Source organism: Ziziphus jujuba, chromosome 3 (assembly GCF_031755915.1).
Source record: "Ziziphus jujuba cultivar Dongzao chromosome 3, ASM3175591v1".
Taxonomy (NCBI): Eukaryota; Viridiplantae; Streptophyta; class Magnoliopsida; order Rosales; family Rhamnaceae; genus Ziziphus; species Ziziphus jujuba.
In genome coordinates, this window is record NC_083381.1 from 34,170,084 (window position 1) to 34,182,650 (window position 12,567).

A 12,567-nucleotide genomic window follows, 5' to 3' on the forward strand; every position below is an offset into this window, starting at 1 on the left:
CTAAGACAGATTGGATATTTCCGATTCGAAGACTTTGGGACTTTGGGAAGGAAGGAAAGCCTATCAAAAAGGTCGCGCCCCCCATTCCAATCCAACGATTGACCACTACTTCTCTATTTCTATTTGTATTTGTATTTTGGATAGATAGAGATTTCATACTGGGGAGATAACCCACCAGCACAACTTACTCCACAACACAACAGCCTTTCTATTTTATTATTCCATTTAAAACATTAAAAGTCAATAGAATTGACTTTTTCCCGTTTTAGTTGTTAGCCAAGAACCAAGACTCAAAAACTCTTTTGCGACTCTCCCACTAAATACCATATGGATACCTAACTGCCCCATTCCATCAAACCTCTGCTTTCTTTCTCTTGGATACGTGCTTATTTTTCTTACCCCATTATTATTATTATCATATTTGCTCTTTCTTTTTCCTTTATTTTTAAATATAATAATTTTCATGTCAATATCAAAGCAATTCTAATAAAAAATTACTACTGATCTCTTTCAAAATTGACATTAAATATTTAAAAATTAAAATATAAATATATTTTTAAATCTCAACTTTTAAAACAATCTAAATAACTGATAGAAAATTTATAAAATTGTCCTGATATGAAATTGACTATATATATATATATACATATGTACATATTTGTCATCCTCTCCTTTCTCTCCATTGCATAGGTTGTCATTTTATCCCTTTCTCCTAGCTAGCCTTCATTTCAACTCGATCATATTTTTCACATCCTTTTTTTTTTTTTTTTAAAGCATTTACAAAATAAGTTTTTTCATACTATTATTTTTTTTTTCAAAGAACCAACGTCGGCCTTGATTCTTCACAACAAAATCTGAAGTCATTCCTTTAAGCTGTAGGCTTCTAGCAGCCTGGGCTGGGCCGAGCCTAGTTTTTTCCATTTAAGCCTCACCCAGATTGTAGGCCCAAGGTTGGGAGACATTATCTTATCAAAAAGCACAAATGAGAAACTCAAATTGATTCTCTTTTGAAGGAAGCTTTGGTCGTATAGTTTTCTAGTCCACTGCCAAAAACAAAAAATAAAAAACAACGTTATCCTATATGATTTGTCTCTAATGTTTCCAACGATGAGGTTACTTAACAAGTCTGTCTGCCAACCTTACTGTTTAACATTTCTTATTATTTATTGTTTGATCCACATCGTTAGAACCAATCAACGTCTGTGGATTGTAAAAGTGCCATAAACAATGGAGCTACTGGTCGGATCTGAGGTGAGAGAATCCATGAGGATCAGAGAGCTCATGTAGAAAGATGATGATACACATTACATTACAAGAATATAATAGGTGATAAATATTACTTCATCACAAATCACAATCAAGGTTTTTACACACATAAGATTTAACATAGAAACATATACCACTTGCAAACACATAATGACAACGACAAGAAGCAGCAGCAGCAGTATTCTTCACACCTCAAATAGTTTTATGAACACAATAAACATTGAACTTGAAGGCATCACAACATGCCCTTCAAAATTCCTGCACAATGCATCATCAACATAAACAAAGTTACAAAATATAGAAGTAAATAACCTTTCAGCCGTTGATCCATCAGAGAATCAAACAAGGAATCTGCTTTAGAACACTGCAATAATTATCTGGGTTGTCTTTTAGAATGGCTATGAATTAAAGCCTTAAAGTTCAAATTTTAAAAGAGAAAAACAAATATCTTATTGGATTGCGTTGTATATGTTTTGAGACACTTACAGTAGGGTACGATCTTCCATCGCTGGTTATCTCCTTTGTTCCAATCCCACAGCACGATAGTGGTGCCATCATGGACACCACCAGATTTCTTATCACCATGAAAGGCATCCACATTAAGGCGAATATTATTAACCATCCTAATTGTTCTGAAACCATCACCTAGATCCTTGCTCTCGGTCCAAAGTATGGATTCATCAAAAACATCTGGAACATAAGGTATCAGCTGTACCTGCAGATGAATCAAAACAATTTTGATGATGACACATTCATAAAAGGGGAAATGCTAGGAAAATGAATGAAAACCCAATCTTGAAAATTTGCATTGTTGTATGCAATTAAATTTTGGACATGGGAATCATTGATGAGCCCTGAAATGCGACTTTGAGCTTCAGCACTGAGTGCACAATAAGAAGAAAAGTTAGTGGATTATAACCAGCATTCTCAATGCCACCCGTGAGTCAAAACAGAATTGAGAACTTGAAAGACGGGTGCAACCCCCAAACTTCTTCTAATAGGACTGTATCCGTCAAACTTAATTAATTATTCTAGGGTTCACTCATAGTCATGGCACAGGAAAATAACCTTTGTTAGCATCATTTCAACTTAATAGCTAGGCCATTCTAGGAATGCCTCTTTATCAATCATAAAAACCAGTCATAGATGTCCCAAAGCAGCAGCTTGATTGGAAAAGCCCATCTAGTTGTGGGATCATGCTGTATGTTTGATCAACCCATAACACATATCCTTTAGTAAAAAATATTTGTAAGAAAGCCAAATGAAAAAGCAATAATAATAATAATAAAAAAACAACCAACTATAGATGAATTTAGGAAATTTGGAGGCCACCTGGGAAGCGAACCCAAAACACCACGTACATGTAGGTAATCTGGTCTATTAATTATAATTTAGCAACTACTGATATACAAAGAACCAGTCCTCTTCCAGAAAGACATATAGCAATTAAGACATTGTACATATTAACAAATACAGACATCTAAGATTCTGACACACTGAATGTTAGAAACAGTGAATTTACTGCCTCATGAGATACATGCTTATGGACACCAATGAGATATTACAGTACAACATAGTTCGATTATTATTACTTACAAGTATTTTATGGTAATATGGGAAATGAAAAAAGAAAAGGGGGACAGTCAAACATAAAAGGAGGTAGAAGGATTGGGCAGGTAGCGAACTGTTGCTTGCAAACACTATATAAAAGGAGAATCACAGATTTCTCAAAACTTGAAGATTGTTGAGTATGAATACATATGCAGAAGTCTAAAACAGAACCCATCATATGTGTCGGTCTCAAATTTCCTGGACGAGCTAGCAGTACAATTCAACAAGCTTTTCCTCAAAAGTTAACAAAAGAGAAAATTTCACTTCATTAGGAGATACCAGTGTGTTTTGTGGACATTTGCATGTGTATCAGCATGAAAGTTCAACTATTGTCGAATATCTAATAATTAGATAACTTTCCATACAAGGAAGAAGTGTCACTTCCTGTATAACAAAAGACTATACAATATGAATCAATGGAATTGCAATAATAACAGAATTTCAGGAGAGGACAAAATACTGAAGAACTTTTATTACAAAACCGAAACCGTTACTTTTTAATTAATCAACCAGGTTACTCATTCCCCCAGCTCTCCTCCCCATCCTTAGTATTTTTCACAACACAGAATTAGGGGCAAAACTGCAGTATTTAATATATACACGCTTAGAGAGGCTTTTAGGAATACTGTAATCCATCTTCTTACCCATTTTCTTATGGTTAGAGGAGTTTTGGCCATGTTTTTTATTGTTTTGGAGTCTCTTGGTTATGGTAAGCAAGTGCAAATTTTTTGCACATGGAGAGACTTTTGGGTCTCTAGCAAGGATCGGGGCATTTACACAGTTGTTCCACTTCACATTTTGTGCGGATCATGAGGGAAAGAAATAGAGATCTTTTGAAGGTGTTGAAAATTGTTTGGGAGTTGAAAAACCAGATTTTTTGGTCACGTTGCAAGGCTCTCCTCGCCCATATTTATTTTTTTTCTTCTCAATTTTTCGGTCACAGGGAGCTATTCTTTTATACGTGTATACCACTTTTGAGTTATTGTTTTTCTTTCTCTGTGTGTAATAGGCTGTCTAATTATTTTTCCAACGGGGAAAAATCTTCTTTACTTTCAGACAGAAAAAGGTTAAACAGACACCATAACATATCTTTATCCCCTTTTTGTACATAAAACTAAATCCCAAGTTATAAGCTAACTCGAAAAGCAGATCTATTTCCAGAATCACGGCCAAGAATATTCAATGATAATTACTTGAACCATGACAGGGGATTATATTACAATTGCATCGAGGATACAGACAGGACCCCAAAAAAAAAAATAAAATAAAAAAGAAAAGACAAGAAAAGAAGCAAGATTAGAAAAAATATATTCTTCACAATAATAATTTAAATGAAAGGATACATAATGATAGAGACATAGATCCAATATTCAATATATAGTAATAACATCCCCAACATACATAAGTAAATGAGAGAAATCTTACAGGATGGGAGGCCCCAATGGAGTGCTTGATAGCCTGACCAGTGGCTTTGTTAATGAGAGCAAAGCTTGGAAACCCTACTTCATCCTTCACTCTTGTACTGTACTTCTCATCTTTGTACCAATGCTGCAACAAGTCAACATATATATGAGTGTATATATATATATATATATATATATGTATGTATATAAAGGTAAAATTAACGAATTAACCAAAAAAAGACAAAAAAAAAAAAAAAAAAAACACTTAGCAATACAAAACATTAATATAAGAAAACGAAAGTAGGGAAATTAAGAAAGAATTACTTGGAAAACATCAGATGGGTCAGACGGGGCAAGAATGACTTTGCCATCTCGGATGGTGAGAGAGAAATCGGGTCGGGCCTTGGAGAAGACCTTGACGGTGGGTTTGTCGGAGAGATTAGAAGGGATGGATTGATGGGTTTGGTGGTGGACGGAGGAGGGGAAATGGGTTTCTAGAAGGGGGTTTTGGCCCAGATCATGATGAGCGACATGATGCACTCCAACAGCAGCACCACCAGCAGAATGGCAATCGGAGGAGTCAAGGGGCGGTGGTTGCTTGTGAGGAGGAAAATTAGCAGAAAAGTTGTTGAAGTCTTGTTGGCCTTGGACAACATGGGCATGGGAGATATGTGTGACATGGGCTGGTTGTGAATGTGGAGGTGCAGGTGGGAATTCTTCATTTTGTGCAAAGTAGGAAGGGCGTGGCGGTGGAAGAGGTTGATCAAAGGTGGATCCCATTCCTATTTCTGATGGCGGAGGCCGTGGGGGGTAATTCGGTCTTTCTCCATATTCTTCATCCTCTCCGCGACGCTGATGGTGGGTGTGGGAGTGGTGGCCATACGGGAATTCCATGGTTGCTGTTTGATGATGCTGTCTTTTTTTTTTTTTTTCCCGCTTGGCAGTGTCCTTGTCGATGTCAAAGAAAAAGTTGAAAGGGAAAGAATATCATTCCATTGCTTTTAGCTTTGGTTTTGGGGCCGCTCCTCGTATGATAATATCTATCTTTATTTGGGTAAATAATCAGATAGTATCTATTATTTAACAAAAAATCTGATAGTATCTATTAATTACTATGGTCGGTGACATGCTAACACGTATGCAGGTCTATTAGGGGTGATAGTTACTTCAGAAAAAAAAAAAAAAAAAGTTTTCTTTGTTGTTGAATTCTTCATCTATTTTCTAAGATAGATGGTGTCCACTGACTAATATTATATGATCTCAAAGAGCTTTAATTGAATTGCTGTGCTCCTGCTTTAATGCATACACATACACTGTTGTTTCAGGTTTATTAAAAGAGTCCCAACTAGAAAATCAATCACTTTTGGTCTTTGCCCCTCCATGTTTTCTTCAATCTGCTTGGTAATCGGTAAACGGTAATGATAGTTGAGCTGCTCCTTACTTTCTAACCCATTATTGATTAATTCGCTGAATAAATAATGCACTTTTTTTGTTGGGATAAACCTTTCAAGTGCTTCAAGCCCACATGCCCATCTCACCTTAAAACCCAAGTATTATCTATCAATTTGGTTTTGGACTTTTAGAGCACATCCACATGTCCATTCACATAACTTGAAAGCCCCAAATATCCATATAACTTGATGTATGCTCCCTTTTTTATCATTTCAAGGCACAAATCGGCTTGGTCATCGGATGCAGCTTTGGTTGTCAAGTCAAGGAAATAAATTCTGATTTCAGACCCGTGGGGTCGGAGCACTAGAGTATTGAAGGCTATGGTTTGAGAGTCATACTTGGATATTCTTTTGGGAATGCCAAGATCATCCAATGGGCCTGGCCGATCAGTTAGCCAAGAAAACTTTGTTGTTCTGGCAGTTGTTTTGTTTATGACAATGGTACTTTCGAGTCACTCCCCAAAGATCTGATAACATTTTTATCTCGGAAAAAGATGGGGAGTTATTTATGTGTTTAATTTATGCTTTGCTTCATGGAGTACAGGAGAAGTTTTAGAGTAAGAGCCTGCAGAAAGGCATAGGGATCTTTACTATTACAGGGGTTTCAGGGATTTGGCAAAGACAAAAGAAACATTTTCTATGCCAGGTTGACATTTTCTATAGGTTAGAGACGGATTTACTAACAAACTGCAGCAGCAGTAGAAGGGCAATTTACTAAAAATTGTCGTATAAAATTTGAAATGGTATATATATATATATATAAGTATATATGAATTAGAATAACCAACCACAAACAATTAGTTGAGGAAAAATTAAAGAATTGATGGCTGTTCACAACAGAGAATCCACACAACTTTTAAACCTAACAACAAATCAAACAAAACAACATGAAAACGTTGAAAGAGCTGAAGAGTTCTAAGAGTCAGCGAAGCTGGTGACAATGGGGACGACCACAACAAGAATGACGAGCAGCAAAAGTATCAACCCAATGCACATCCACTTCCTGCTACTCCTCTGGTAGTCCTTGGCAGTATGAAGCTGTTTGGTTCCATCCTTGACATAGTAAGAAGAATTCAAAACATGGTGTTCAATGTCATCCATCTGCTCGCCCTGTGCCTCCACCATGACAGCCATATCCAAGAACACCTGATGCAGCTCCAGCAGGCTCTTCTCTATCACTTTGGCGGCATCGTGTCTGTCCTGAATCTGTTGAAAAATATTATTGGAATAATATATATGTGTATATATATGTGGATCTACAAAAGTAAATAATAATTTTAAAAAATAATGAAATAAAATCAAGTACCTGTATCTCCTTAGTTTTGATCTGTTTGTTGGTAAATGGTCCGAGATCTGTGTGATACCACAATGTTTTTAAGACATTTCCGTCTCACCGATGCAGATGGTTTTCCTACGGTTATCTCCCAGGATACAACGGATTCGAAAACTCTTGGACACAGCATCTCTGAATCTTTTCTTTCGAACTTTCGATGGACCTGAATTTTACTACACCCACAATGCAAAATATGCAGAAAAAAATATATTTTACTTTTTCCTTTTTCCAATTGATGCTTACGGTAGGGAAATATTTTTTTCAAAACTTGTTTTTACTTAAAATCCATCCAAAAATGAAAACCCACATTAGGAAAGTTAAAAGGCCACACATAATGCTCATAAAGGTCCATTAAAGTCGACTAATTCAAAATCATTAAAAAAAAAAAAAAAACATTGCAAACGTTACAATCCCCCACATGAATGATTTGACTATTATGCAAGACTCTCGTGGTAAAGCTCTGTAGTTGAAACCTGCATAGGATAGGTAAATGTTACTCTTTGAACCTTCTCTTATGAGAGCACATCTTTTTTACTGACTAATAGTAGATGCGATATCTTTGAACCAATTCATTGTTTGTGTAAATGACAACATTGTTCATACAGATTCCTTCCTGGTACACTTCAGTTCTCAATGTTGTGTTCATTTTGGCCTTGAACACCTACCTGGTTCTGTGAGAGTTTCTAAATAATTGCACCCTCAACAATTCTCCTTTGAAGCAATCACTCTTCTCTCTCACATAGGTGAGTCCTTTTTCCAATGTATCAGCATCATTATGCAAAGATTACTATACACACATTTATAGGGATCATTAAAATCATACTTTATGCTTAACCTCTTTCTCTCACTGTTTCATAATAGAAGATTAACTCCCACAATGAACCATATCAATATTTACAATTGCGTTGTCCCATTGAACCTAGATCTTGGGATCTCCATTTAACTAGGTTGGGTTTATATCGTATCGACTTTACTCACGGGCTTTAATCCCATTCCCCTTGATGATTTCTCAACTAATTCTCTATTTAACCCTTTGGTTAGCGGATCCGCAATGTTATCTTTCAACTTTATATAATCTATCGAGATAACTCCAGTTAAGATTAGTTGTCTAATAGAATTGTGTCTACAACGAATATGTTTAGACTTTCTATTATACATCACATTTTGTGCCCTTCAAATCACAGATTGACTATCACAATATATACTTATTGCTGGCACAGGTTTAGGCCATCTCGGAATGTCCTCCAAAAATTGGCGTAGCCATTTGGCCTCTTCACCATATTTATCTAATGCGATGAACTCAGAGTCCATCGTGGATCAAGCTATTTCTATTTGTTTTAAGAACTTCCACATCACAGCTGCTCCTATTAATGTAAATACATAGCCACTAGTGGATTTTGAATCCTTGATATTCGATATCCAGTTAGCATCACTATATCCTTCTAATACAACTGGATATCTCGTATAGTACAGTCCATATTCATGAGTATATCGTAAGTATCTTAATACTTTAATGGTTCCTTTCCAATGATCATCATTCAGATTACTCGTGTATCTACTTAGTCTACTTATACCGTAGGCTAAGTCTGGTTTTGTACAATTCATTAAGTACATCAGACTTCCAATCACCCTCGCGTATTTTACTTGAGATACACTCTCTCCTTTATTTTTGGATAAGTGTAAACTCACATCTATGGGTGTTCTGGCTATATTAGTATCATTTTTACTAAAATTAGCCAATATTTTATCTACATAGTGCGTTTAACTAAGTATGATTACAATTGAAGTCCTTATGATTTTTATTCCTAAAATCACATCAGCAAACCTACATAGTGCGTTTAATTAAGTATGATTGCAATTGAAGTCCTTATGATTTTTATTCCTAAAATCACATCAGCAAACCCCATATCTTTCATATCAAATTTGGATTTCAACAATGCTTTCGTAGTTCGGATCATATGGTCGTCACTACCTACAATGAGTATGTCATTTACATACAAACAAAGAATGACATATCCATTCTCTATATCCTTTACATAGATACACTTGTCATACTCATTTATTTTAAATCCATCACTTAGCATGGTATTATCAAATTTTTGATGCCATTGCTTCGGAGCTTGTTTAAGTCCATCTAAGGACTCAATCTACAGACTTTCTTTTCTTGTCCTGGAGCGGAGAAACCCTCGGGTTGCTTCATGTATATCTCTTCATCTAGATCTCCATTACGAAAGACTGTTTTCACATCCATTTGATGTACTTTTAGATTCCACAAAGCAGCGATCGCTAGTACTATCCTTATGGAATTTATTCTCGTCACTGGAGAATAAGTGTAAAAATAATCAAGGCCTTCTTATTACTTGTATCCTTTAATTACAAGTCTTGCATTGTATTTGTCTATAGTTCCGTCTGCTTTCATCTTCCTTTTAAAAACTCATTTGTAACTTAAAGGTTTACAACCTGGAGGAAGATCTACTAACTCCCAAGTGTGATTCTGTAAGACAGAATCTATCTCACTTTTCACAGCTTCTTTCCATAAATCCCTTTCAGGAGAATTTATAGCCTCTTGAAAGCTTTGAGATTTACTTTCTAGCATATATGTAAGAAAATCCGGACCGTAGGAATTTTCCGTTCTTACTCTCTTGCTACGTCTAAGCTCAACCTCAGTCTTAGCATTAGTTTCTTGTTCTTGATCACTATCATGATTATCTTCATCGATAGTATCATAAGTTCGTTTCGATGAACTCGATCATTCTTCCACCTTATACGGAAAAATATGTTCGAAAAATTATGCATTTTTTTTATTCCATTATTGTATTCTTGTGTATATCCGGAATTTCTGATCTATACATGAGAAATCGATATGCACTACTATTTTGTGCATATCCTATGAAAATGTAATCAATTGTTTTAGGACCTATCTTCACTCTCTTCGGAGTGGGTACGACAACTTTAGCTAGACACCTCCCATACTCGTAAATAATTATAGAAAGGTTGTCTTCCTTTCCATAGTTCATAGGGTGTCTTTATTTGGTTCTTTCAGGGCACCTTATTTAAAAGGTCGTTTGTCGACAAAATGGCTTCCCCCCACAAGTTCTGAGGTACTCTAGAGCCTATAAGCATTGCATTCATCATTTTTTTCAAAGTTCTATTTTTCCGTTCAGCCACACCATTTGATTGCGGTGAATATGGTGGAGTAACTTCATGTATTATGCCATATTGAGCACAATACTCTCCAAATGGAGTCACATACTTTCCACCACGATCACTTTTGATCACTTTAATTTTTTGGATGAGTTGATTTTCAACTTCCGTTTTATAGAGAATAAATTTTTCTATAGCCTCATTCTTACTCTTAAGCAAGTACACATAGCAATATTTCATGCTATCATCAATAAAGGTCATAAAGTACTTATTACCACATCTCTGTCGATGCAAACTTTAAATCACATTCATCACTATATATTAAATCCAAAGGTTCATTATTTCTTTCTATTGTTTAATGTGATAATCTCATAAATTTTGCCTCTACAAAAGTTTCACACTTATGTTTGGTATCAATATCAAACGTGGGAATATGATTTAAGTTAATTAACCTCTGCAGAGAATTATAATTAACATGACTAGTCTTCAAGCAAGTAAACGGAAGAAGTACTAGCTTTATTATTAATATTATTTGGCATTACAGTCATTACATTCAATTTGAACATATCATTGATTACATAGCCCTTTCATACAAACATCCCATACTTGAATAAGATAATCTTGTCTGACTCAAACACTAAGCGAAAACCATGTTTGCTTAGCAACGATCTAGACACCAAATTCTTACGAATATCTAGAACATACAGTACATTATTCAGAGTCAGAACTTTCCCAGAGGTCATCTTCAGGACAATTTTACCTTCCCCTTGGATTTCTGAATATGCAGAGTTTCCCATGAACAACTTCTCCCCATTTGCCTTTGGTTCGAAGGAGGTGAATCTATCCACCACTCTCTTGGGTTAGAACCCATTAGGTTCACCTTAGAGATAACAACGCTTAGGTTAATCTCATCAACCTCTCTTGTGATGTGCTCCATCGTTGTTGTCTCTATGTTCCTCTTTCTCTTCGACAGTCTACAATCCACCATTCTATGACTCATCTTGTCACAATTGAAACATTTCCTTTAGAACTTGGCCTTCTTGGAGATGCCTCCTTTAGGCCCCACCTTAGAACTCTTTCCAGGATTTTTCTTATTCTTGGAGCTACTTCCATGCTTCACAACATTTGCTTTCATTATGGTCTTCATGGATCTTATGTCAGACCTCCTATTGTCATCTTCAATTCGAAGCTTTCCAATAAGAGCCTCCATGTCCATTTCCTTTTTCTTGTGCTTGAGATAGTTTCTGAAGTCTCCCCAACTAGGAGGCAACTTCTCAATCATTACAGCAACTTGAAAGGCTTCATTAATGAACATCCCTTCGGCAAGAAGTTCTAGGATGAGCACTTGTAACTTATGTACTTGACTTATCAATGGCTTGGTATCCACCATCATGTAGTCCAAGAAACGACTTACCAGCATTCTCAGTCTTGTACTTTCAGTCCAAAGTTTCCCACAGCTCTTTTACCGACTTCGTGCCACGGTACACTCCATACAGGGCATTGAATAAGCCATTCAGGACATAATTCTGACATAAATAATCAGAATTATTCCACGTATCCACCGCCATCAAAGTCTCCTTATCACTCTTATCATCACTTGGTGGTGCGTCCTCATTTAGGAACTTCGCATGGCCTAGAGTAGTAAAGTAGAACAGCATTTTCTGCTGCCACCTCCTAAAATTAGGCCCATCGAACTTCTCCGATCTCTCTGCATGACCCGTAGGTGAAGGCAGTTGTGCAGCATGCACATCTCTACTAGCCATTTCTGTATAATCACAAAAAATAGAAATCAATTAGTTGTTATTTCTATTTCAACAAACTAATTTAAACAAATTTCCAAAAGAAAAATACACAAAAATGTGAATTTTAGGATTTCTGTATACACCACAAAAATTACTGTATACACCCACAAATTACTGTTAACATGTACTGTCTATATGTCACTGTTCATATGTAACTGTTCATGCGTTACTGTTCACTACCACATGTCATAGTGTGAGACTGCCACGTGTCATCCTGAAAGGGCCACATGTCACCTGCCATAGGTCGACACGTGGATAATCGTTAGCATGACACTTGGCTTGCTTCGGATGTGACAAGTGTCACCTGCAGTAGGTCGACACGTGGCACAAGCAAAGGCCAACATGCAGCTCCCTAAGAATCCGACATTTGGAGATGAACGAAACGTGGCTCCACTACTATGCGACACGTGGCATCATCATGGTGCACCATGTGCCATTGTTTGGTCTCGCCATGTGGTGATCTGTTTCAGTGACAGGTGGCATGGCTAATCGGGCTGAATTTCCTTGGGCCTTTTTAATGGACTGGGCTTGGTCTTGAGCTGAACAATAACCTATTC

At 36.4% G+C, this 12,567-nt stretch overlaps 2 protein-coding genes across 3 annotated transcripts; both read right to left on the reverse strand.

Annotated features, from left to right (window-relative positions):
• Positions 1-1,282: 1,282 nt before the first annotated feature.
• Positions 1,283-5,309, reverse strand: LOC107404046 (ricin B-like lectin R40G3). 2 transcript variants are annotated; one of them, XM_060815795.1, is made up of 4 exons: positions 4,605-5,305; positions 4,303-4,425; positions 1,753-1,981; positions 1,283-1,524 (listed from the first exon to the last, which is right to left on the reverse strand). In XM_060815795.1, coding segments are annotated over exons 1-4 (924 nt in total). In that variant the 5' UTR covers positions 5,175-5,305; the 3' UTR covers positions 1,283-1,522. The 2 variants fall into 2 exon arrangements, with proteins under 2 accessions (XP_060671778.1, XP_060671779.1); XM_060815796.1 differs by lacking the exons at positions 1,283-1,524; positions 1,753-1,981 and adding an exon at positions 2,023-2,465 and having other exon boundaries at positions 4,605-5,309.
• A 1,337-nt stretch (positions 5,310-6,646) lies between these two features.
• LOC132803201 (uncharacterized) lies at positions 6,647-11,628 on the reverse strand. The gene is made up of 4 exons (XM_060815484.1): positions 11,275-11,628; positions 11,125-11,182; positions 10,802-10,902; positions 6,647-6,937 (listed from the first exon to the last, which is right to left on the reverse strand). The coding sequence occupies exons 1-4, from the start codon at positions 11,626-11,628 to the stop codon at positions 6,647-6,649; spliced, it is 804 nt and encodes a 267-aa protein (XP_060671467.1).
• Positions 11,629-12,567: the final 939 nt, after the last annotated feature.